Source organism: Camelus dromedarius, chromosome 4, assembly GCF_036321535.1.
Source record: "Camelus dromedarius isolate mCamDro1 chromosome 4, mCamDro1.pat, whole genome shotgun sequence".
Taxonomy (NCBI): Eukaryota; Metazoa; Chordata; class Mammalia; order Artiodactyla; family Camelidae; genus Camelus; species Camelus dromedarius.
The window spans coordinates 28,371,439-28,399,095 of record NC_087439.1 but is presented as its reverse complement, the minus strand read 5'-3'; the positions used below and the strand labels follow the sequence as shown (position 1 = coordinate 28,399,095).

The window sequence follows — 27,657 nt, the reverse complement described above, 5'->3', positions numbered from 1 at the left end:
TTTCCTCTTAAAAGAGTCTCTCAGAAGATAGAAGTGTGAGAGAAATACTGCAGAAGCATTTCAATGTTAGCAAAAACCTGCGGTCATTGCACATGCTATTGGTTTGTATTAGTTTTATTTTTATCACTTATTTTCTTTAACTAGTTAATTATGTTCTGATGGGAATTGGTTACACCTCTAGATAAATTTTTGGAGAATTAACATATTTACTACATTCGGTCTTCCAGTCCCTGAATATGGTATATCACTTCTTTTATTTAGTTCTTCTTTGACTTCTTTCATCATCATCTTATAATTCTCACACACAGATCCTGTACACGTTTACAGTGTGTACTTAAATGTTAATTTCCTTGGAGCAATTGTAAATGATATTTTGTTTTTAATTTTGGTTTCAGCAAGCTCATTGTTAGTATATAGAAATGTGATTGATTTTTGTGTCAATGTTGTATTCTGCAACGTTACTGAATTCATTTATTTTAGGAGTTTTTTTTAATAGATACCTTGAGATTTTCTATGTAGACAATCATCATCTGCAAATAGAGAGGTTTTTTCTTTCTAATCTGTATATCTTTTATTTCTTTTTCTTATCTTTTTGCAATGGCTAGAACTTCTTGCATTATGTCAAATAAGGACAGTAAAGGGGGGGGGGAAGAATGGTGAGGGTGGACAGTTATCCCATTTATCAAAAGCATACTGCCATTTTCAACAACAGCTGTCTTTATCATAAAGGAATTCTGGGACTAAGAATTTTTAGAGTAGAGATTTTAGTTATTTATGCCAAAATTGGACTTTATTTGCTAAACTTATGGTATACGGAGGATAGACAAACACATATAGACACATGTATGTACATATACATACACCTCTCATTATTTTGGGAAAGTATCTGCCTCAGAATTGTCAATATGAAAAACCTTTGTTTTGCCAGTTTCCTATTACATTTTTAATTCAAGGTAATGGCTTAATTTTTGTTTTTCTTATTTAAGAGAAGTTTTGGAATTAGTGGAAATTATAAAGAAAAAAAGACTTAACAGATTAAATATAGTTTGGATAATTTTTCAACAACAACAACAAAAAAATCAGGAGTTCTACACATAGAAAAAAAGCCTCATTTGCATAGCCAAAAGTAAATTTCAGGTAGATAAACCTAAATGTGTATACAAAACCAAAACTTGAAAAAAAGTAGAAGAAAAATATGAGATTATGTTTGTATTCTTGAGCTAGAGAAAGATTTCTTAGAGAAGTTACACAAATCACAAGCCATAACAGAAAAGATGGTTAAAGTTAATGACACTGAATTTTTAAATGTCTGGACACCAGAAGATACCATAGAAGAAGTGAAGACTTGATTAGGAGAGGAAAAATGCAATCCATGTAATCATCAGCACTATCCATAATATATAAAGAGCTTCTACAGTAATCTATAAAGAAAAAACTAAGAATATGAGCAAGCAGTCTACCAATATAGAATCCCACATGACTTATAATTTGCAAAGATGTTTAACCTTTCCAGTAATTAGGGAAATGGTACAATTTACACTTTACAATTAAACTTTTTTGTTCTGCCAGTCTGGTAGGTGTCAGAAGTTTATGCCTGATGGGATGGTATCTGTGACTATTAAATTTACTGCTGCCTACTAGTAGTGTAAATATACATAGGTACTTTGGAGAGCAATTTGGCAAATTTAGGTATCTCGAAAGACTTGGATGCACAAGAAGGCATTACAAGATTGTTTAATGCAGCGTTGTTTATAATTGCAAAAAAAGGAAATTACAGATGCCCATCAGTAAGGAAATAATAATTGTGAGTAGATCAAAGGAATCTAACAAAAAAAATGAGTAAACTAGGATCGACATCTTGACATGAATTCAGTGAAGAAACAGTTGCATGAATACAATATAGTATTTATCTAAAACTTGAGAATTACTCTATATTGTCTAGGAATACAAAGATATGTAGCAGAAGAATTAGACATGCATGATTTTTTCTCTGCATGGAGAAGAGTAGAGAGTCACCCAGGGCAAGAGCCAGGGGCTTCAGCTCTAAGTTTATATTTCGTAAGCTGAGGAAGCGATCACAGATACTCACTATATTATTCTCTTGCCTTTTTATATGTCAGAATATTTTATAATAAAGGAAAAAGAAGAGATAAAAGGAAGGGGCTACTGGGTACCTGGGTTCCTCCCAGTAAGGAAATGAAGAACAAGGATGGCCAAACCCTTCTGTTCAGTTAAGGACCCTGGGCCCTGGTTAAAAGGGGGAGTTTCTAGTATAAATATCTCCCAAATATTACTAGATGCTTTCGCTAAGAAACTATTGTTTACCTGGAATTGAAATTTAATCAGATGTCGTGCATTTTTATCTGCCAGATCTGCTAACCCTATTGATAGGACTAAATTTAAATGTTGAGTCAGTTATATTTCAGTAAAATAAATTAAAAAATAAAATTTAGATGATGTGAAAGTTACAAATCTTCAAATCTAGGAGTTTTGTTAGCTGTTGGAAAGACAGCTTTCTCCATAAAAAGTGAACTCTGCTTTCAAGGACAGTTGTTTCTGGGTATAGTTTTGTTTTTCTTTTTTTCTTTTTTATACAATTTAACATAAAGTAGCTGGCTTCTGTCTATCACTCAACAGTAACCTGGGTTGGTTAACTGGGTGGTAAGAAAGTTTTTACAAGTCACAGATTGGTTTGGTTTGGTTTGGTTTGGTTTGATCTGGGGCTTTGAATAATATTATTTTTGGTCTCTTCTCCTTGCTGTGCTCCTTTTTAAATGTTTTTCTCTTGAATTGTAAACAAGATATGTAAGTGGGAAGGAGTAGTGAAAGCAGCAAGAACTTTTTTATGCTTTACATTTATAAGGCATAGGGATTGAAATACTGTATTTTAATAGGGTAAAATATGAGAGAATAGCTTTCCAAAGCATTAATATTTACTCTCCCATAATTCTAAATTAAGAAGTTTTGTTCAGTGATACCTCCAAAATGGCCAAGTAAATAAGTATTTGTTTTTCTGATCTGCATTTCCCTAGATGCTTGCTTTAAATCGCGTAACACCGTCATACCCCTTTGTGACTGCAGCACATCTGATGGAGGCAAACCAGCTGTGTAGCATGGACTCTAAAGCAAACATTGTACATGGTGAGAAACCTGCTTGATTAGTAGCTTTTTTTTTTTTTAATAACTTTGAGTTTATATAATAGAATGCTTTTCAAAATTATAAGTAACATTGGGCATAGTGTTTTATATACAGAATACTTTTATAGCCATAGATTCTTTAACTGAGCCCTTTAAAAAATACTATTATTCTCATTTAAAGTGAAAGAAACTTGACACTGCCTCCCTTGCACATTGGAAATCCAGCTAAGACTCTTGCCGGCATTCTCATTGCACCAAGTGCTACGGAACAGCACTGGCTTTTAGCAATTTGCATTCACTGTCCCTTTTGAGAATCTAATGAGCCTTCTCTCCAGGAGAAAAATTTAGATACAATTTCCAGGGGATTAGGAATTGTGAATAATCCAGGGCCCTTTGTGATTTGTGATTTAAAGTAACTTAATAATTGCAGCTTTGGTTTATGTTTACTGTGGGCTTGTGGAAAGTTCTTGATAATATTGTCTATAATCCTTATAACATCTCTGGAAGTTTAGAAAGATCCTTATTTTACAGATGTAAAGCTCAGGGAGGTTGAGTAACTTGCTTTAAGATTTAATAGATACTAGTGACCGAAACACATGCAAACCTGGGGTGGTGTCTTGATCACTTCCCACCCCTCAAAACCATGGTCTTTCGCTTTGTCCTTCTGTTTGGAAGACAGTTATTTCAACCTTAGGTATCAGCAAGTAAACTATACCTCATAGTTTGTTTCCCTTTTATTACAGGTCTGTCAGTCTTAGAAATCTGTCTTATCATAGCAATGAAACATTTAAATGACATCTATGAAGAGGAGCCCTTTAATTTTCAAATGGTTTATAATGGTAAGATGAGACTTTGATAGTCCTTTCTGACTCTACCTCACTGCTTATTTAAAGGTACTAATGTCATTGCTTTCTGTCCAGAGTTTCAGAAATTTGTTCAAAGGAAGGCCCATTCCGTTTATAATTTTGAGAAACCTGTTGTCATGAAGGTAAGATTTTAAATTCGTTGTTACTTTTTTGTAGATAGGTATATTTTTACATATAATGTGATTGTATATATAATAGTTGTACTTTCATTAATTTTGAAACATTAGGTATTATCATAGGGCTTTTTTCAAAACAATCTAAAAATGAAATATTTGAATAATTCTGAACAATGCAGCCAGTTGTTTTATAGTTTGTGGGGGTATACCGCCCTCTAATGTCTCTTCCTAGCACTTGCAGCCTGAAAAGGAACTTATTACAGTCTAATACACAGATACAACCCTATCCTTTTCCACCCCGAGTTGGCATTATAATTTCAGCAGTAAAAAGAGACACAGTGAGTCATTAAGAAAATAAAGGACAAAATCTCACTGGCTGGTGAGAGTATACAGAGAAAGTTTTGTTAGGTGTTGGGTGAGGCATGAGTTTTAAAATTTGATGAACTTTATTTTAGCAAACCATTGTCCACCAGAAGTATAATGTGAGCCACATAATATAATTTTAGGTTTTCTAGTAGCAACAAAAAAGTGGGGAAAAAAAGTGAAATTCACTTGAACAGTAAATTTTAATATACAAAAATCTTTCTATCTGTAGTCAGTATAGACAATTATTAATGAAGTGTTCTTATTTTCTTTTGTGTTAAGTCTTTGAAATTCTGTGTGTTTACACTTAAAGCACATCTTAATCCAGTGATTATTCATTGGAAATAATTGCTCTTTAGATTCCTGAAAAATTTTAGCTGAAGAAGTAAATTTACATTCTGAAACTGTTTCAGACATATTTAAAATTTTCTAATATCATGTTTGTAATTAAACATAATGAAACTTAAATAAAATTAAAAATCAAGCCCCACATTTCAAATCCTCAGTAGTCCTGTGTGGTTTAGTGGTTACCTTTTGGACATTTTTTTTTAAAGCAGTGGATGCATTAGTTCTTCATCATCCTTTATAAACCCTAAGAGTCCAAATTTTATTACTTACAGCAAACAAAAAATGTGAGATCAGGACATTGCCATTTCTTCAAAACAATAGGAAGAGTATTTAGCATCCTGGAGGTTGGTATTCTCTCCCTTCCTGATGTCCACATCTGTCTGATAGTCAAAGTATGTGGAAGTTGTATGAATGGAAAGGGTTAGCTGAACACTTAAATTTTCATGAATAATTTGCAGCTGCTCATTTCTATGTTTTAAATTTTAAAAAAATTTGCTACCTAGAAATATTTTAAATCTTCTCAGTTTTATTCAGCCCCAGTTCTTGCAGTCTCCAGTACTTTCTCAGAAATAATTGGTATCTGAGCTATTTTGCTTTTATCAGAAGAATTTTTATGGTACATAAAGAATATATTCCAATAATGTTTTTCACAGTGAGGCTTAAGAATAGAAAGCTCAATAATCTGTTTCAGTATATCAATATTTAATGGTTAGTAGGTCATGATTTATGGGTTTTTTTCATACCCTGATAAAATAAAACAACAATCACGGTTAGAAAGACATGATACATGAATATCAAAGGTAAGAGGAAGCAGACAGTAGAGTCCTATTAAGGTGGGGAAGATGGAAGAAAGGGACTTTTTGACAGGTGGTGGCGGTCTCTGTCAGACTTCAGGGAAACAGGAGCCTGTCCTCTCCTCCATACTGGTACCACTCTGCCGAACCGTTTATTTATAGTGTGGATCAGCTGAACAGATGTGCTCCAAGGGTTCTTTCCTGCCTCCCTCTTTTTGCAGCTGTATTTAACTTTTACACAGTAAAGTCTTACAAAAGTAGAAACAAAATGTAAATGCAAAGTTGAGTAACCTACATAATTAGTCAAAAAGTACAGGTCTTATCAGATGTTACGTTTTTGTAGAGAACTGGAAACCTTCAGGTAACTTAAGGACTAGGAGAAGGTATGATATAGAATAGGTTAGGAACAAGAACCATATTGTGCAGACTGAACTGTTTGCCCTGTTTACATTCAGTGATGCAGGGAGAGAGAACTACATTGGCACTGCCTCACCTCGGGTAGAAGGTTTTGTGGGGTTAACAAGAGTTGTTTTTGAACATTGCTCATCTCGGTTGCTTTGTTTCCTGGCACGTGTCCCACTGCTGACCAGACCCTGTTTTCTGGATTAACGTTGTTTACTGTGCTTCCCCTATTCAACCTCAACTGTTCTCTCATCTTTCAGGCTTTTGAACACTTACAACAATTAGAATTAATAAGGCCTATGGAAAGAACATCAGTAAATGCGCAGAGGGAGTACCAACTGATGAAGCTACTTTTGGATAACACTCAAATTATGAATGCTTTGCAGAAATACCCTAACTGTCCTACAGATGTCAGGCAGTGGGCAACGTCCTCACTCAGCTGGTTATGAATATAACCCCAGCTTCAGTTACGGAGTTTCGGGCATACTGTTCTAAAGAACTAAAAGCTATTTCCTTTAACAAGATATGTTATTACATTTTCTTATAAACATGTATTTTTGTATTTATGGGAGACTGTTGCACATGCAGTGTCATAGTTGTGCCTTGCTTCTGAATCATAAGCAGTTACATGACTTAACAATTCTAGTGATTTAGATTATGTTGTAAGTAGCTGTTCAAAAAAATAAATGTGACTATTTTAGGGATTGAACCATATGCTTATTTAACACTTGTGAAGTATTTATGTGTTACATTTGAAGAGTTCGTTTTAACCCAGCAGCCCCAGCAGCTAGATGTTTTTACAAACCTTAAACAAAACAGTAAAGAAACAATGGTAAGAGTTGAGGTGTAATGAGTAATCTTTTGGTCCATTGGGAGGTGCTGCATTTTTTTCTGTTCCCATGGAAATTTTGGATTCTATTGCAGACGCAGGACTTCTAGTTCAGGAGACTGACCAGTTTGGGCAGAAGATAGTACAAACGGAAGAAATAAGCCAAAAGTTTGAACATTTTCTTCCAGACTTCTTAAAAAATATGGTACTCATACCATAAAAAAATCTCTTGCAGGATTTTTTAAAAATGCAGATTCTTGGGCCTATTCTAGGCCAAAGGGACCAACACTTGTCTTTTTAACAGGCACATTAGGAAGTTCCTGGGGAACTACTGCCACAAATAATGGGGCGTGTATGACAGTGCATCCAAAAGTAAAGTCCTGAGAGGAGTGTGGAAATGCCACAGCATCACCTTATAAATTCAGGAACTGCTTTATGTTTAAAGTGAAATTTAATAAGCATTCATTAACTGTTAGTGACTTCATTCATTCAAGAATATTTGTCTCTTATTTTCATAGAAGGTTTACAAAAGACAGTCCCTATCCTTGTACAGCTTGTAATCCTTTTAACTGTCAAAGGCCGTGAGATAGTCACTGTTACTTATAGATGAGAAAAGTAACACAGTAGTGGCCATGTCCAGAGGATTGACAGACTCTGGAATTCAACTCATGTTTTCAGTGACACCAAAGCCCCTGGTTTTGAGATCTCAGGCTCAGTAATGGTTTTCTTACCATGCATTTTAGAAAGTATACTCTAAGAAATGATTTACTTGGTTTTTAAGAAATTCTGTATTTAGAATGGAATATAAGATTTCTGTGCATGAAAGTAGCTCTTCAGTAGTTGCAACCTATTTTGTTGCATACAGAGGCATCCTTTCCCTGCCTCTCAGTCTTCAGATCAGTCGTTTACTTTTCAGCTGTGTGTCATGAAAGCTAAGGCTTGCATCTGGTTCTATGCAATAGTCTTCAGGTTTTTACGGAATATTTTGCCAAAGTATTCATCATGTAGCATCACTGTTACTAGAAGCAAGGATTTTGCACTTGAGCTAAAATTGTCCCTTTAAGAAAATTTCTAAACTATTTTAGGAAAGTACCCTCTGCTCTAAAGGTGACCATAAAAGCCCCTAAATAACTTGCTTGAAGATTGCAAATTTTTATGTGCTTAAGATGCCACTGAAAGGTTGAACGCTCTCATATGCTTTGGTGACTCCATAAGAGCTACAGAAGACCCAGCAAATCAGTGAGAGTTGTAAAGCAAACTAGAAAACTTAGATTAGCAAAGTCAAACGAATGAAGCATCTACCTACACTCCAAAAACATTTTTTGAGGAGGAATGTTGATGTTCTCCTTTCCATATTCCCTAAAAAAATACGAAGAAGCTGAAATATACCTTAAAAATTTTAAAGTAACTTCATCTCTTAAATTGCTTAAACCATCATCAATAAAATAAAACCCAAATCTGAAAAGTCCCTCGTAAAAAAACTTTGGGGAATAATGTAAACAAATATGGTTTAAAGATACTTTCATTTCCTAGAGGAGGAATGTAGGCTGTTAATAGCACAACCAAAAGACCAAAAAGCAGGGAGGAGGAGCGTTAGCGGCAGCAGTGGTTCTCACTCAGCAGGCCCTCCAGCTGCCCTACCAATTAAGGAAAACTCTCCAGTTTTGCGGACATGCATGTGAATGACTCTGAGGAATTAAGACCTGTTGGTTCAGACTTACCACATCACAGTGCTATGTATGTTGATTATATATTATTAACTTCCTGAAGAATCTGTTTTGCAGAACACTGTGGAAACGATTTCCGTCTTTCTGTGATGCCCCTTCCTTCACCTTTACCCTAAAAAAACTGAGAATCCATTGGTGTGAACTGTGACACTCAACGTGACAAGGTGGGGCTCTTGCACCCTCATTTTCTTGAAAGCCATGAGATAAAAGATTTTGCAACATTAAAAATGTAAATGAAAGCTAGCTTCTTTGATGATCACTCTTACTGAGGACCCTAAGTTAATGTACCAGAATTCTTCCCTTCAACTGGTAAACTAGTTACATTGTTGGAAAGTATAGTTTCTATCTTTGATGTCTATTTCCTAAGCCAGTGTTTTAAATCTCCAAATGAAAAGACAAAGTAACTAATGCCATTTAGCTTCTCTTGGTAAAATTGGCAGGACCAACATATGTGCTTTATAGTGGGAATACAATCTGCTTACAAAACAGGAGGGAAATGCCACAACTGACAAACCTCCCTTTCACCACTATCCCCATTCTTGCAGATCTCGAGGTGTAAGCCTCACTGTCAATTATAAAGCTCATTAAGAACGTATAGCTAAAGAAAAACTGCATATGCAAATCATACCGTATTTATTTTTTTATTTAACTTGGGAATGGAATGGGGATAGCATACATTTTATTTGTACAATATTTAACAATCACTTACCCGAGGTGGGGTTTTATGGGGCTTTTTTTTTTTTTTTTTTTTTAGCTTTTTGTTAAATACTTGCAGAAAAAAATAGCAAGTACAATTTGACAGTAGTACAACAACCTGTGCCCAAAACAGACAAGAAATACAGAGTAAAGCTAAAATAATTGCTTACCAATATTTTGAGAGGTAACAAATAGGATATGGGTTGAGACTGCATAAAAAATGTACTGCTGGTTGAATATCTGAGGTAAATGATGTTCAATTAAGATGCTACTTGTATCATTTTGCCCATAAATCAGTAATTTTATGCACATTATACCAAATGTTCCTAAAAAGTAATATTTTAAAAAGGTAAAAAAGAGAAACTGGAAAATATCTGTGGTGAAGCTTTTTTTTAAACAGTAATTAGTTTATTCCACTAAACTATCATCTGACCAGGGTTTTTTTTCCCCCCTATCAATCACCTGCATTTTACTTAAATGTAGCTGTTACACAGGAGTGAGTAAAGGGGAAAAAGAGATTCTTTTTAATTTCATGATATATGATTCATTTTTAAGTTCCAAACTTTTTTTTTTTCCTGATTGTACTTTCAAAACATCACCATGAAAGATAGTGCAAGTTCATGGGGCCAAAAATTGTGAGGCACAGTCTCTGTTCTGGAATTCACAAGGTACCTGTAATAAACATTCAAACAAGAATCACACATCACATGCTAAAAACTTCCTAGCATCTAAAATACATACAAGAGCTGTGCAGGGCATAGACTTTGAATAAAGCCAAAACACTGGTTAATCCATCAGTCCTATGGCAGTTGATCATAAAGCATTCCTTACACGGAGATCTGGGCAAGGTAAAGAGTGTAAGTTAGAGCAGCAGTTCTGATGGGTGTCATAAAGGCAAAATACAAGACGAATCATAAGGAGCACCATACACATGAGGAAAAAATTATTGGGGTCTCAGTTTACCCCAAAACAAAGAAGTCATTTTTCTTTTCTTGATCTTTCTTTTTTCAATCTCCCTAAGCTTAAACTTTTTGTTAACTTGCCCACTCTATGCTGACTGTAAACCAAACATGAAAATGCCCTGCAAAAGAAAGTTTTAACAAGACTAGGTATCAGGACAGGTAGTCACTGGAACATTCTTATTTTACTGCTTATAAAAAGTATTTTTCTATCAATATATTTCTCAAAAGGATACAAGTTTTAAAATTGGTTAGCTAGAGTTAAGTACAATACCCAGGATTTCTAAAAATTTTTTCTAACAGGAAGAGAAAACTTTACTTTGTGAATAACTGGTCTTATAAAATTTATCTCTAAGTGTTCGCATAAGCCACTCATCATAATGTTCCTTGTTTTTCTTTTGATTTGTTTCACTTTTAAAAATGGGATTAAATGTTCAGGACAGGTAGAAATTAGTCTTCAGGAGATTAACAGTTTTCTTGTATGAACATTCTCGTATTTTCCCTTCTTGATTAGTTTCAAAGTGGAAGCAAAACTACATCAAGAAACTGAGACGCTAAGTACTTTCTGAAATAAAGGTGAGCTCTACATTGAAATGGGAATTCTTAGGAAGACAACAAAACCTTGGGTACATGATGTGACCAAGAGCACAAAGTTCTGTATGGTGTGTGGCACACAGACAGCAGTGCTATTACTCTTCTTTCCCTCCCTGCTTAGAGTCTGTTGACCTATGTATTATTTATAAATAACAATTAATTATTCCCAGAGATTAAGTGCATGTTATATGTAAAATGTAGTGTACTGTGTGGTTAAATAGCCATTTGAAGATAACACATTCACAGTGAGCTCCTGATAGTGACATGTAAAAAGTTATTTTATAAAATTAATGTATGGATTTTAAAATGACCTGACAAAAGTACAATAGCATAATACTGGCTATTTGCCGGTCAGTAATCTAGAAATTCAGGGAATTAATGTTTTACTTTGGCCTGTATAAATTTGAGGAAGAATCCAATTATACTCTAATGTAGCATTATTTTGAAAAGCACTTTGGCACCTACCTACCATCAGTTCCATTTTCTTACCAAGGATAAGGCATGAACGACCCTAAATTAGTGTCAGAGTTGGTTGTGAAAGCGACGTGCGGGAGGAGGCTAAGCTGTGTTACCTGCGTCAACACTGGTTACCTCTAAATGTCGTTGCATATTTTAAGTTATAAGTTGAACTTGTTATCCCTGATTTGTTTTAAAGCAGTTAACATCTGATATCTGTGCTTAAAGTTTTAAATCTCTACCCTAGGATAATTCTTGACATATCACAGACATCAAATATTACTCTGACAAGATGGCACCAAGAGGAAATATAGTGATAAAGTTACAAGTCTCAAAGCAGAGTGAGGAGTTCTGGGTAATGACACTTCCTGAGGTGATCCTAAAACAGTGATAAAGAATGTCCCACACACTGGTGAAAAGAAATACACTACAACTTTACATATATAAATAGGAAAAAAATATTTTAAAAGAATAAAAATGAAGAGCTTTCCAGTGTCACAGCTCACTTAAAAAAAATTTAAATCATGCTTTAAATTTTCTAATAGTTCCCAAACACGGCACACCTAAAAAATATGCAGGTAAGTATGCAGTATTTTGGGCACCGGATATAAGATGAACCTGTAAAACACAGGAGAGAAGGGGAAGTGACACCATTTTTGTTTGTTTTTGTTTTTTCATTTCAAAAAACAGCACTTTTTTTCCCTTAAATTATTACAAGCTAGCACAAGAACAGCTAAAACACTGCTTTATGAAAAATGGCCACTTCCTGTTGGCACTAAGCATAGCTTACCCTTTTTTCTTAAATAACACAGTGAATTTGTAATACCTTGTTACAAAACATGGGTCAATTTATTATTCAAATTTTGTTAGTGTTTTTCAATTTTATAATTTAGCAACCATGGAACTGAGGTATACCTTGTTGAGGGAGGTTAAAGTAATGCTTGGAAGCCTCTTTACTGTACCCCACTTTGATGACTTTGTTTATGTACACAGAACAGCAGCACACTAAACATTCACAAGCTGTGTCATATTGGCATTACAATAGTCATTTATAGAAACACAACAGCAAATGCAATAAAAACAAGTTACCCTTTTTAAAATCTGAAATGAAAAGTTTTTGATTTAAAAAAAAATAGCAGTAGTTCATTTAAGGAATTAGTGTCTTCTGACAGACATTATGAAATCTGATGTCAGTTTTCAAACACTTGATTAGCCAGGTCCAAAAGATCCTTGATTTGGAGAGGGCCACATTCTTCATGTACACTTTTTTAAAAGTTTCTTTTTAGAGTCTACAGCTTTTCTCTTAGTCTCACGTCCTTCATGTCTCTGCCTCAGGCAATGCCGTAAGCCTCCCAGAGCCACGTTTTGAAAGGAGAGTCTTCCTTCCGACACGTCCTGGAGACATCCTACGCATTTCACACAAAATAAACTGCAAGCAGTTTCATTAGCTTAGCAGCTCCAGTTCAGAGTCCTGTTTCTCAGTGTGTACGCATGGTGCAACCATCATAGACTAGATTCTTTGGGAGGAAAGTCAACATTCGTCACCATCGTGACCACTGTTACAATGTCCTCTGTGGTAATGATACTTGTTAGTCTTTGCATCTGAGTAATTCTTTCACCTACACATCCAGCCGATAACCTGGCTTCTGCATCATGATCCCAACATTCTTCTATTGTTTCACAGAGCATTGCCATTCCCTGAAAAGGAAAAACACAGTCAAACGTGACAGCAATTTTTGTCTTCTATTAGAAAATAGAATTAAACTTTCATAAAGAAATTGCTATTTTTGTGGCTTAAAGACAGACAGTTTCAAGATTAGCCAACTTTGATGATATCCATCCACATTCACTTTTGAGAATCTATTCTATGCAGGAACATGAAAAGCATTCTCTACCTGGCTTTATCCATGTTTCTAGTTATACCTAGACCAACATAACCAAGCCAGTACTGTTCCCACCTTGGCCTGTCTGGTCTCTTAAATTCTTAAGAACTTGAAAATCTTCCAATCCCTAATCAAAATGCTAAAACTGCCATGGAGAGGAGAAAACTGGGTGCTTCGCTTTTTAAAATGGCATCACGTGGAATGGTGGTGATCAGCAAGGTGACCCAACCATCCACAAGCACTCCTTTCCCTGGGAAGGTTTCCTAAGAGGGGGCATCCTCATCTGCACAGGACGAGAGGGATGACAGTCCCCTAAGGCTCTATGACCTCACCACCACCTCCCTCATGAGTACACAGTTACAGCCCTAATTCTGTTGTTTCTAGAACTCTAGGACAATATCCTGTTTGAAGATCACCTCCCCAGAAAATCCTGAGAAAAAAAAGTGCAGAGCTATAAATCATTCCTCTGACAAGTATATTGGAAATTCAAGTGAAAAGCTAACTGTTTAACTTACAGCATGTTTCTGCCAATAATCTCTTAAAACAGGCCTCTTTTTTTTATGCACAACAACTTCCTGCATGTCTTCAAGAGAGGGATGTTGGCCAATTTCCTCCTCAAATGGTAACATGTACTCATCTACAGGTCCTGAAATGTAAAAATTTTTAAAAAGGGAAAAAAATCATTTTAATTCAAAATTTTCTGACTTCCAAATGAACGAATTTTCTAAAAATACTCTGCATCACCTTTTTCTAACTGTTGCATGCTATAATGACAGGAGAGAAACAACTTCTCAGCTGTACTTACACCACAGTGTGACACAAACTTTAATTTAGGGGAAACCAAAAAGTCTAAATTTGGCAGGTAAACCTACTAAGGATTGTGTAAAGAGCTTTTTTATCCATTGTATAAAGGCATACCCATTTCTATTTGAATACAGGCTATAGGAAACCACTGATATTTGCAAATCAAGGACACAACAGCCCTTTAAGTTACTCCCTCCTATTGCAATTCAGATCAGACTGTAAACAGTAGTACTTTCATCTCTGAAGACTTTGGATTCAACCTCTTGTAACCATCTTTATTCTGTGACATGCCCAGACCCCCTACACACTCCACATAAGGAACTATATCCCAGTCACACCTCTGCCCTAACAAGAGCTGCCAAATACTTAATTTTTTTCAAAATCACTAATGTACTCTCTGAGCAGGGTTCCCAACAAGTCAGAATGTGCCTAAACAGACAAGATTTATTCTACAACATAATGATTCGTTTTCTTCTTAGGCCTACTTAAATACAGAAATTCAGTTAGGAGTTAGCAATAACTAATATTTAATGAGGATTTGTTCTGACCAGGAACTTTCTATTATTTACTTCCATTTTACCCTCACAGACTGAAGGCTGCCATTACCCTATTTTACAGGTAAAAACGAAGCTCTAAAAAAGTTCCATAATTTGCAAAAAAAGGGCATACAGCTGTGAAGTGACAGAATTGGAATTTGAGTCCATCTGACTCTAAAGTCTGTTTTCAGTCACTGTACTGTATCCCCTTGACAGAAGTTGGTCACTAATAAGCAATTTCAGTGGCCAGATTTGTCTATATATAGTCATAAACCTTGTACAAGCTCTCAAACCCAATAAATACTTCTGGATAGAATATGTTATAAACAATGATCAAGAAGGAGGCTGTCTAGCTCAGCCCTCTCTGAGTGTAAGAATCCTTGATGCCTGGAGAGTGAGTCTCTGCTTGAGCACTACGGTGACATTTAGGTGTCTATTTTTATCCCCTGCTACTCCAAGTGTGGTCCACAGGTCAGCAGCACTGGCACTGACTGAGAGCTTGTAAGAAATGTACATACTGGGCTCCACGCCAGACCTACTGAGTCAGAATCAGACTTTTAACAAAATTCCAAAGTTTGGTACACACATCAAAGTTTGAGAATCACTGAATTGAACTATCAACAATTAGCCATCAAAAAATGTTAAAGCACTCACTTTAAAAGCAGTCACTCATCCATCTCCTGTGTCTCAATTTCTAACGAGTCAAATGCCTGACTCTCTGCAATTAAGTATTTCATAGCATATGCAAGGCATTTAAGAAATGTAAGCATCTATCCTTATCTTTTTCCATAAAAACTTCCCCGATAACCTCTCCTCCCCCAAAACAGAGCAATTCCTCACTCCTCTAAATTCCCGTAACACTCCCTTACATTTCCCAGGTACTACATTCATTTGAAAACATTTACCTAGGTTAGCTAGACAATTCATACTTACCTTCCTCTAGAGTTAATTGTCCAGGATATGTTTTATCACCTTAACGTTTTAAACTCTGCATTACTTGGGTATCCCTCTTAACACCATTTCTAATGGTTTGCTTTGAAGAGTTCATATTAATGAAGTTCTTAAGAAATTTATTTTCCTATACCATCTGCCACCTAACCTACTTCTGCCTCCATAAATGTATATAATAAATGTATTTTGTCTTCCACTTTGAGCTAAAATGCACTGAACAGCTTCTTCTTCCTACAGACTTCTAAGCTAAAATTATATCCAAATTGCTTCAGCCTTTCTTAGGTTCTAGATCCACTCCTACGCCAAGCCCCCAATCTTGAAAGAATGAATGGCTGTCCATTCCTGAGCACTCTCTACTAAATTCCCTTTAAAAGCATAGTATCCCAAATCAAATTTCATATACTTGAGGTAGTCTGTCCTACACTTAGAAACTATTACAGTACTAAGAAAATATAAACACAGGTTAATTTGGTTATACCTTTTATAAACCAAAATTTAAAAAAAAAAAAAAAAACAGACCAAACTAATTTACACTAGTTTGGGAGTTTAATAGGAAATCGACCTTATATTCTCACATCCAAAAAAGTATAATGTAACTGGAGAGAGTAGAGACCTTCTGAGGAGCACTAAAGACAGAGTACCTAAAATACTACAATTCTGTCACCAGGAATGTAATAGGGAGGTTTATAATCAATCAATTGATGCAAATATTTATGGGAACTTGAATAAGGACTTCAAGAACAAGAACAAGGTGGGTGGAGGGTTCAGCTCAGTGGCAGACCATGTGCTTGGTGTGCACAAGGCCCGGGGTTCAATCCCTAGTACCATCGTTTAGAGGCGGGGAAAAAACAAGGACAAGGACTAGGAATCCCTTAGAACCAAAGTGCTTATGTTCACAGTAATGTCTACATCGGACTTTCAAAGGTTTAAGGAAGCAGAATTTAACCCGTGATATATCTAAACATGCTCAGTTCTATGTCATGGAGGACAGACTGATAATTCAACTGGTTACTTAGGTATCTGCTGCTATCACAGGAGTGCTGAACAGACTCAGCCTGAGTGTCCTGAGAGGCAAAATCCCCTGACTACATACACTTCCTCTCAACCCAGAGTTGACTTTAACTCTTAGGTATCTCAGGACCCACGTAACCTAACCAAAGTAGCAGCGTTCTCTCTGCATTTGGATCAGAGTTTCAAATCTAAGTTTCATAACTTAACCACTTTGTGGCTAAAATAAACAAGCTACTCAATTTCTACTTAAAATTTGAGTGTCAAATTCCTCACAAGTAAAACTGAGATAATAATTATCTCCAAAGTTGTTTTAAGAAACAAGCTAAAGCTATGTGAAGTGCCCAGCAAAACATCTGGTAATGGTAATGGATTAATACAGATCAGTACCTTTCCTCTCCTGCCCACCCTATCCCCTGCCTCCTGAATTCTCTTTAAACTACCACCTCTTGGAGTTTATTTTAAAAAGTTGTACTTTAAGATATTACCTTTGAGTGTAATCACCCCTTTTCATACATGTGAAGTAGGCATATATGTCTTTTTCAAAAATACTTGTTCCCTTACCATCTGCAGCAGTACAGCGAGAAGCCAGTTCCCACAGGACTAATCCCATGGCGTACATATCTATCCTCAAAAACGCATCCCTTTGGAAGTTTATAGCACCCTCTAATACCTCTGGAGCCATATACCTCCGGGTACCAACCTGAAAAAGATGTTGAAAGCAAATAGTACTCATTCATTAACTTTATGAACTACTATTATATGATTTTGTAAAAAGAATCAAAACCAAGTGTGGTCTAATAGTAGGTAAGATAGCTAAATTATGACCACCAGAACTTTATTCCATTTCAAGTAATAAAACATCCAAGATCCTGGAAACAGTGGGAGCATCCATCAGTAGGGGCTGCTTAAGTAAGACTACTACTACTATGCCGCTCCTAAAAGAAAAATGAGGCAAATCTGTAAGGACTGATATGGAAAGATTTCTAAAAATACTATAGGATCAAAACAGCAAGAACAAAGCAGTATACATATACTAAGATCCTGTCTGGGTACACTTAATAGATACATCAGCAGACATTATTCTGGAAGAGGCTTAGGATCTTCTCCCTTCTGGAAATAATCACGAGAAACTGAACAAGGGTTATCTGTCGGGAGAAGGACAGAAGAGAAAAAAGCTGTATGCTTTACAACTGCACCTTTGCACACTGTTTGAAATTTACCTTGAAAAATATATATCCCTTTTTGAGGGTGTCTCTCTGTATTTAACAATAACTAATAAACAATACAAAACATAAAAAGAATTAGCCAAGGATGGATAAACTTTTTAAAGTTCTGTTTGCTCAAAATCTATGTATTTGTTTCTTCAAGAATTCTGTCTTGGAGTTCTTTACTGGTATCTGTCCCTAACAATTTGGTGTTTCTTAGCAACGTAACTATGGCTACTTATCTAGTAGAGATAAGCTTTGGTTGGTGCTCAACACAACTCATATATGAATGCTTAAAAAATTTCTGTGAGACAACTGGGTAGATCACAATCTACTTAAGTTTTAGGGAGTGGCCCAGATATTGGTATTTCCAAAGGCTCCATTCTTAAATGACTGTGTCTCTAAACTAGAAGTTATGCAATTATCTGCAAATATACATAAACAGAACAGTTTAAAAAAAAAAAGACAGATCACTAAGACCTGAAGTTCAAGTTTTTATTTCATTCAGTAAGAACATTTTAAAGAAAATAAAAGGAGCTTCGCCTTTTTTGCTACTTTCAAATTGTATTTTAATTGTACTATAAGCATTTCCCAATGTGTATGCCATCCAAAGTACTTCTTTTCTTATGAAATGATGACTTCTATCTTTTTAGTGTAAAATGTCCTCTCTTTTATAAATTGATAATGATAAAATTGATAATAGATAAAAATCTTTCCCCCCAGTATTCTTCACAATATATAGAATGTGCAATAACATGCATTTTGAAATTTTCTGACCTATGAAATCCAAAGTCAAGGAATCAGTGATGTATTATTATCTATTATTATGTATTACTCTGTATTTATGTACTACTACATATGATTATTACATATTATTAGTTATTTTTACCCTCATCATGTAACCCAATCATGAGGGCATTAAAAGACATGAATGAGTCTCCAAATTTTTTCCTTAAAAAAAGGGGGGGTGGTGGTACCAAAGGATTAAATTATTCCCAAAATTTAGTCTTATGATAATGAATCATAAAGTCAGCTCAGATGTTTGTCCCTAGGCTTCCTGCACAATCTCCCATCTCAGTAATATTTTCCATAAAACTGCCTTCGTTCCCAAATACATATGGTATCAACTTTCCTAGAACTATGACTGCTGACTATATTCTTAAATCATTAGTCAATACTGCCATAATCTGCTGTACTGTGTTCTTGGGGGTCAACAGGATACACTGGGAAAAAAGAAAGCTTAGAATTAGAAGACCAAATAATTTGCATGATTTGAAAGATGAAGTAATGATTATGCAAAATCATTTGGTTTGTAGTAAGGAAATACCACCTTTCAGGTCAAAGTGGTTTGAAAACACCTTTCCTAGCCTCATAGTTTCTGAGAATAAGATGAATTTTGTTCTTCTCCTCTTTGGCCTTCCTTAAAGGCTCCCATCGCTGAGATCTCTTTGTGCAGACCTTGACTAGAGGTAGGCTCTTTGCTCAAGGAATTCAGAGAAAAGCTATAAAGGTGATTAAAAAGTTAAAGAAGCAATAATGACCAAGAAACTATTGTTCTAGAAAAATGGGCACTAAATCTTAATACATCGTAGCATGACTAGTGACTAATTATTCCTCCATTCCTCTTAAGATAGTGAAAGAAGTTAAAACTACTGAGTTAATAGTAAGAACTCTCTAAGAACGAGGTCTATTAAAATGTGTTGGATTCTTCTTTGGTTAGTTTTAAAAATAGAATCCTATGACATCTAAGTTGTCTTACAAACTGATCTAAACCAACTGAGGTCCTAACAGTCCTTCACCACCATATGAAAATGTCTTCCTCAGCAAATTTAACATGTTACTCTTAAGTGTCATTTTATTAGATGTTGATTTAATAACCACCACAATAATTTTAGCCCACTGATCCCAGATATGCCATCTAAGAAAATATGGGGCGAGATTATTTTTTCTTACAGTTTATAGTTATCATCCTTACCTGTCCATGGGTATCACCTGCAGACTTGCCAGCCTCAAACTTTAATGCCAACCCAAAGTCAGCAATGCAAGCTGTCAGATTGTTTTTCAACAGCACATTTTTACTTTTGATGTCCCTTGCAAACAGAAAGACAGATAAAGTATTCAAATTAAGTTTAAACAAATTATCTTCTAAATTTTTCACTGAAAGTGGGAGGAGACTATGTATGCTATAAAAGAATAGTTACCTGAAAGCATGAATGCAGAAAAAGAGAGGGAGAAAAAGCTTAAGCAAAGTCTCCACAGAGTTTGAAGCACAAGAGTACAATGACAAATCCCTATTCATCACATGAACAGTAAGAAGGAATTCTCTCCATAAAGCAGTTTTGTAAGAGAGCTGCCATTCCAAAAATACTGTCCAGCCTACATGTCATCTATGTCATTCCTACCTACCAATTATAAAATTGTTGTTTTAAAAGATAATAAGCATATTTCAGAGTTTACAGCTAGAAACTCTCATGTAAACTGAAATTTAAAAAAAAAGAATTTTTAAATAATAGCTAAATTGGAGCCTTTTGTCTACTGGCACCAGCATACATTATTTTAATGATTCTTATATTCATCAACCTGGCTGTACAAAAGCATCTCTAGAAATATATAACACATAGAAACTTTTCTCCATAAACACACTGCTCCAGCTGGATCCTGATGTTATGCAGAGAGTATGTGTCTTAAGGCCATCAGATATCCTCCTCTACACACCAGCCTCAACTGGTCCATCCAAGAGGTACTCTACCCTAGCTAAATACATACATAAATAAATACATCTATGCCATGAGCAATGGTTAAATTTATGTGTACAGACACAGAGACCAAGAGTGAGACAGAGGAGGCACAGATACCCAACAATACAAAAACCAGCTTTAGGCTCAAACGATTTCTAGGGACCCTAACTCAAAGTAAGCTTTGGCAGTTCCAAAGGATTAAGTTCCTTATTGGATTAGGTGACATGAGCAAACATCCAGGAAGAGGCAGTTAGACTGTACTTAGGAAGGTGAGAAGGGGAGCTATTTCTGAGGTGGTCATCCAAAGTTTTCAAAATCAGAATTTACATTAGAATTGGATTTAAAGTAATGTCTCCTAGCAACTAAATAACCACCTGGTGGCACTCAAGTATATGTTAAATGAATCAGCTAATTTAAAACAACCATCTTTAAACTGAATGTAAGATGACAAATTGATCCCATGTTCAAGGAAGTTAAATACACAGTAGCAAACTGAATCTCATTTTTAAGGAAACGACACTTTCTCTTTTAAGGATATGACAATTGTTGGGCCAACAATCCAACTTTCTTCACTGAAATAGAAAACTCAGTAAACCTAAATATTCAAATGATGCCTCCTCCCTCCACATCAGCTAAGGTAATGATCACATGGTCATTCAAACCACAAGCAAAAAAGATACTCAAATTCTCTCCTTAATTACATCCCGCTATACCTATTTATAATTATCTTTGAAGTAAATCATGTTTGAGGTAAAACAAATTTCTTTCTCCTTTGAGAGAAAGAAAATACACTTTCATTCTTAACCATGCTTTCAGAATGAGACAAACTAAAACATAAGTCAATAATTACACTTCGATAATGATGTTAACACATAACATTATCCAAAAGGACTACCTGGCCAATCTCGAACCTAATTTGAAAAACAAATGAAAATCAAGTAACTCCTATCACATCATTAGACAACTAGGAGAAAAACACATTTTGCCCAGTGGACTGAAAGTTTAAATAATAAACAAATACTGAATTATTTGGGAAAGTAATACAATTTAGCTCTACCTGTGAGAGATGGCGGGTTTGTGGCCATCTTTTAGGCCAGGTATATCCTCATGTAAATATGCCAGTCCTCTAGCCATGGTTTCTGCAATATGACACAATTCATTCCAAGAGACCACATTAGCCTTAAGAAAGTCTGACAGTGAACCCTAAAAAAGGGGAGGAAAAAACAACTCTTGACAAAAGCCATATGTATACAGAGACTTTCCTTTTTACTTTTAAGAGGTTATGGAAGGCAATTTATCTTTCCTTTCACTGAATAATATCCAAAAAACAATCTTTCTGGAATGGTTCAAGTTTCACATCAATAAACATTTGAAAGGAATGCCACTAATCTTTAAACATTTGCTACAAGCACAGTCAACTCCCTCCTACTTAGAGGTCCAAAGTTAAAAAGACTACTTGAAAATTTAAATTCTAGAAAATATTTTCAAAGTTAAAGCATACTGCCTATAGAGATGCTATACCATAGGAGTAGGAGAACAAAAAATTAAAACATATAACAACAACTAACCTAAAGAATCTTCCTCTAGAGATGCTGTCAACCTTTTGGTCAAGAATTAAGGAAAGTAAAAGAACCACTTTTTTCTGACAATGATGAAACTGACTGCCAAAAAGAACACAATTTCCTACTTCATTAATGAGTACTTTTCATACGAACTGTGAAAGTAGAAAAATTGAGGAAAAATAGCAAGTGTATTTGGTGGTAATTACCCTATAAATTAGTGACAGATCAAAAGATCAGATAAATTTCCTGACTCGTTTTGTCACTAAGCAACACTGATTAAAGAATTTTAAGAAACAAAACTCAAGCTGAAAAAGTGGTTCGTGTAATAAAAATGGATAGTAAATGTTACTAAGCACTGGCTATACTAAAATAATTATTTGTAAGGTAATTGCAGCACAAGAAATCAGGGACAAAAGACTGATATTATATAATTAGAGGGGTAGGTTAAAAAGTTGCCATCTTTGCTCTTCTATTAAGATAAATTATTTTTAAAATAGGTTTTTATTTATAAATATTAACCAACTATAATAACACACTATTCCCAGAAAAATAAGTGAGGACTTTGTAGTCAACATTAAGAAGGTAAGCCTTCTGACTTTACTGAGTTAAAATGGAAAGTAGTTTTACCTTTTCATGAAATGCTGTGATTAGCCAAAGATCCACATCAACACTGGTGCCTCGTTTTTCTGCACCAATGAACTGTAATATGTTCTCATGCTTCATTCCAGGCAAGCTATAGACTTCATATTCATTTTGCCATGACTGTTTATCCTAGAGTTAAAAAGAAAGAATAGTAAGAATGCAAAGAATATAGGAAAATAAACATATCTAAGAGATTGCTCAAGTAAGTTCTAAGGCAAAATTTTTTAAGGCTAAGGATTAAAGATTCTTTGGCTTTCTTCTGTCCTGTTTTTTAATAAAAGAAAACTCTTGACAGTAGGTATTGTTCCATACCAAATGCCGCCTTGCCCCATTTCTTCAAACATACTTTTTTGTGTTTCTCATTTGTAAACAGAAGTTGATCAGAAACGCTTCACTTCTGAACCTAACAATGACAACACATTCTGTTTATAAGTCAGTACTACAGTGTAATTTCATCATGATGTGAAGTCACTTGTGTTACTATTAAGAGTCAAATTCCGGGAGAATGACTTCACCTAATAGAAAACAAATTGTTCTGAAAAACTAACAGTATATCAAACATTCTTAACAAAACATTTAGAATACCCTGCACAAGTCAATGAGAGAACAATGGGGTATAAATACATAATACAATAATTTGAAACACCATTGATTCATGTGTGCCTGCGAGTGATCCATGCCTATTACATGTGTACTTATAAAGGATTAGTTTCTTTCCACGAGAAAATAATGAAAGTGGGAGGCACCACAGCGTAATGGTTAGGAACCCTTTAGATCCAAACTGTCTAAGAACCTTTGGCATGTTACATAATCATTCAGTTGCCTCATTAGCAAAACAGGGACTGTAGGCTCTGCCTCGTGGGGTTGTTGCATTATATGAATACCATGGGTTGTATTGTACGCACAGGTGGCAGATGGACGCGTACTAGTGAGCAGTCACATATGGAAAAGCACCTCCATCTGACACAATAGAGCCATTCAATAAAAGGTTAACTTCTGTAACTGTTGCTACTCCTCTAATTTTTACGCTTCCTCACATGAAACAAGATGCCTTGTCCTTGGCACACAAGACTTCCTCTGAGAACTAAACCATAGTTTATAGTATCTGCATTGCTACCAAAAAAAAAAAAAAAGGTAATACACTTGTTCACTGACTCTAAGAAAAAGGCTGTTGAAGAAGTTAAGAGGGCAAAAATCTAGGTATATTAAGACAAAGAAATTGAATAATTTTGGAATAAGGAATATCTACTATCTAGGTGCCTGCATCAAAAACCCAGCCAGGATCGCTATACTGTGCATGGAATTAGCCACAGGTGTGTATAAGCAGGAGCAAGGGAAGAAGGAATCAGCACAGATCTCTGTACCACCAATGGAACAAAACAAAACTTAAGAGCAGCTCAGAGGTGCATTAGATCAGGATTTTATGAGGTTGGCCCCCTTTAAAAGAAAAACAAGTCAATAGTAAACCAATTATTTGGAGTCTTGATTGACTGCCTCTGAAAACTCACCAAACAAAAATCTGAAATGATTACATAAACACTCAAAGTAGAATAAAAATGAACCAGTCTGATAATATATCTCTAAACAAATTCTAAAACAAGAACACTACTCTTTCAGTCTTGTTTGCTTTTTCTGACAATGTCAATGGGACATTAAAAGTTAACCACTCAAGACAATGAATTTTTTTTTTATTAAATCCTCATCTTCACTTTGTGTTTCTGTAGAATGTTTACTGGCAAAAGATCTCCTATATGCTCATTACTGTAATTTCACCACTCCAAACAAACATAATGATTGTTGTACCATTAATTTCTCAGATGAGATGCAGACACAAAGCAGCTAGCCACTTTCCCCAGTGTCACAGAGAAGCACCTTGAAAATTATGGCTTGTGTTTTCAGACTGTTTCTGAGTTAACAATGACCTTGCCAGTTTCATCTTTTAAAAAATATATGCAGACTAGAACACTGCAATAAACATACCTGTATCGGAAATATTTTCACAGCCACATATTCATTGAGTAACTGGGCTTTCCAGACACAACCAAATCTTCCCCTTGCCTTCACTTCTAGTAACTGCAGTGGCTTCAAACCTAGTAATGGAGAAGGCGGGGGTGGTCCTGGGTCCTACAAATAAACAATAATAGTATTATTAAAAAGTAGTACATGATACCTATCATTTCTAAATATCAGGAAAAAAGTGAGTATACGGAGGAATCAATTGACAGAAACAGGCTACACATACAAATGACACTAACTTCAATCTTGCCAAAACTGAGTTCTCAAGCATTGCTAATTATCTATAGTGATCACAAGGCAAGGAACTTGAATTAAGAGTTTATATAATAACATTCAACACTATTGCTACATATACATAACAGGAGAAAAGATCTACAATATTTTTTATTCAGTTTCACTAATTTTCCAGAGATTTCCTGTGACCTGTAGGATACTACTAACAGCATTTCAATGATTTCATCCAGTTGATACTTCCTTATAGGATAAGGATTTAAACAGTGCCCAAAAGAGCAAATTATGTCTATGTCTCAAAGAAAACCTCTTCTCAAAATCTATTGCTTTCTCCAATGAGTGTTTAACTTGAAATCTTTCTTCATTAATACCAGAAATACCCACAGCCATTCTCAACAATATTACAGATAGGTATACCAAATACAAAGCACATAAAAGAAATACATTGTTAGTGTTGCTATAGATAACTGTTCTGTTCATTCTAATTTTTCCACCTTGTCACAATTCGTCCCTTTGCTTATAATTACTTTCCAGAATTGATCTGAGTTAAAATTAGTGCTCTGGGACTGATTGGCAAAGAAACTACAAATAATAATTCAGAAAATGGGTGGTCATCATAGTAGATGATAAGGTATGGTAAATGACAGAGAAGTGTACTGCTATAGTTAATTTTTAAAGTGGAGCAAATATAGTATATAAATAGGAGTACAGCATGTCCAGAGATCACCAAGGAATCCTCCCTATTCTAGGCAGAGTGGCAATCCTTCACCGAAAGCATTGTATCAGTTCAGTATCTGCAACTAAAGCAAGAGGTAAGAAGCCTTTTGGAAAGCTTCCAAAGGAAAGTACTAACATGTCTGGAGGCCTGCATAATGAGTATTGTAAGGAGGAACTAAAATTTCTGTGGCAACAGTAACGGACTCTATGATGGCAGGTAGCACCTAAGACACCTGGAAACTGTATGTCGTCCCTTTATCAGTGCCTCTCTCTCTGCCTTTTTCTTCTTCCCTTTTTATAGAAAAAATCTCCTCTTCTAATGCCTCAAGACTGTTAGTGTTCCCTTTAGGCATTAGTCAGCCCACCGATGCCACTCAAGATTTTTAAAAGTTGACATCTACATTAGAAAGACCCTCAGCAGTAGAAACAGTGCAAGGTATTAAAGAGAAAAAGTAATGCAATTCCTTCTAAACTAGACAATCTTTATAAAATGGGTTGAGAATTCCCTATTTTAAAACAGTATGATAAACGAGAACACTTCCTGTGACTCATTGTAAATCAGGTATGTATTTTTTAAATGTCTACAAAAGTTGCTTTTCCTTCACACAGTCAAAACAGAAAAGGTTAGTGGAGCTAAAGAGTGTTTTCCTTTAACAGAGTGACAGGTCAGGGAAGTCAGACATAAACCTCAGAGAAGTATGGCCCCTCGAATTACGATTCTCAGTGGGAGGGGACATAAGGATCTCTGGAGAAGCTTTATCAAAATTAAGCCTTCCCTCCCTCATACCCTGACTGATCATGTATACCTGTAGTAAGAGATTCCACTGATAAAGAGTATATGACTTACGCGAATGTGGAGACAGGAGGGCGAAAAATTCAAAACCACTATTCCAGAGGCAAAGGAAATCACTCAGTGCTCAAAGGCCAAGAATTATTGGATAACTGCATAAAATAATAATTACGCTAACTAAGCAGAAAAAGTTCAATTTGAAAAACTTTAACTATAAAGTTAAAGTCAATGATTCCTCCTCCTTTAGAGACAGAAAAGTTGAGTTTTCAAAACAAGGATACCAAAAACTAAAGTATACCAAAAACTAAAGTATACAGATAATGGCTGAAAGCTGAAGAGGGAAAACAACCAGGTAATGAGTAACACGGCTCTACATTTAAACACTAAGATTTTTAATAACTTGTATAATTGACTGATAATGTCTCTCTAGATAACATGCACATTACTCATTCTCTAAAGAGTACCAGCTACATGGATATGATTCAGACTTTATAAAATAGAATTTAGATGAGTTAATCCACATCTCAAATTAAGAATATGTCAGTAGTTCAAAACACAATTTTAATACTAACATCAATTTTAGGAAACAATAATTTTCAATGCCTATGTTTAGAATAAAAAAAAATCATTCAGTGTTTTCCAAATGCATACTTCAAAGTTCCCATAATTTTTCAAAACTCTGTTCAGCAAGTTTCTAAGCTACTGTTATTTCAGTAAGAAATCTTAGATCATTCTCCTAATACTATTACCATTATAGTCAAAATTATATCATAACATGTGCTTTGTCAAAATTACTTATAAGCAAAAAGCTTAAACTAAGAACACTGCCCAATTTTCAAAGGGTGAGAAAAAGGTCTACAAAGGCACATTCCTATGAATTGTCAAAACTTTTAGAAATGTTATGTGATTTTAAATAATAATCTGTAATTCATAAAAGGATGGGTTCAAAAATGAGAACTCTGTAATAGATAACTCTGTATAAAATCTATAATGCCAATCAATATATCTTTTGCCTTTTAAAAATTATTAGAATATTCTATTTCATACTTTTCAGCTCTTCATTATGTTTATAGGAAGCTTTAACTGCCTCTCTCATATTTAGCTTTTACTTATCCTATAATCTAAGAATACTGGAAATGATTTTCAGTTTATCAGCACCATTGTACCAATTTACCCACAAAAAAACTCAATACTTGGTTCTAGGGATAAAGATTTATATCTTTAAAATATATAAGCACTTGGGGGACAAATTCAGACTTAAACTTCACGATGACAACATTCTG

At 35.1% G+C, this 27,657-nt stretch overlaps 2 protein-coding genes across 7 annotated transcripts in view; one reads left to right on the top strand and one right to left on the bottom strand.

Moving 5' to 3' along the window:
- The window catches only part of ORC4 (origin recognition complex subunit 4), a 63,936-nt gene extending 55,110 nt beyond the window's left edge, over window positions 1–8,826 (top strand). For 4 of the 5 annotated variants that reach the window (XM_010974755.3, XM_064484756.1, XM_031451368.2 and 1 more), the window contains 5 exons: window positions 15–101; window positions 3,033–3,141; window positions 3,882–3,977; window positions 4,059–4,126; window positions 6,288–8,826. In XM_010974755.3, coding sequence (XP_010973057.1) covers window positions 15–101; window positions 3,033–3,141; window positions 3,882–3,977; window positions 4,059–4,126; window positions 6,288–6,476 — 549 coding nt within the window. In that variant the 3' untranslated portion in view covers window positions 6,477–8,826. Of the gene's footprint in view, window positions 1–14; window positions 102–3,032; window positions 3,142–3,881; window positions 3,995–4,058; window positions 4,127–6,287 lie in introns of those variants that run through there. The other variant, XM_064484755.1, reaches the window with a different exon arrangement.
- Window positions 8,827–9,210: 384 nt separating this feature from the next.
- The window catches only part of ACVR2A (activin A receptor type 2A), an 84,202-nt gene continuing 65,755 nt past the window's right edge, over window positions 9,211–27,657 (bottom strand). For both annotated transcript variants that reach the window (XM_010974743.3, XM_064484753.1), the window contains 7 exons: window positions 24,601–24,744; window positions 22,606–22,749; window positions 21,474–21,619; window positions 19,654–19,768; window positions 17,035–17,173; window positions 13,687–13,817; window positions 9,211–12,986 (listed from right to left, as the gene is read on the bottom strand). In XM_010974743.3, coding sequence (XP_010973045.1) covers window positions 12,792–12,986; window positions 13,687–13,817; window positions 17,035–17,173; window positions 19,654–19,768; window positions 21,474–21,619; window positions 22,606–22,749; window positions 24,601–24,744 — 1,014 coding nt within the window. In that variant the 3' untranslated portion in view covers window positions 9,211–12,791. The remainder of the gene's footprint in view (window positions 12,987–13,686; window positions 13,818–17,034; window positions 17,174–19,653; window positions 19,769–21,473; window positions 21,620–22,605; window positions 22,750–24,600; window positions 24,745–27,657) is intronic.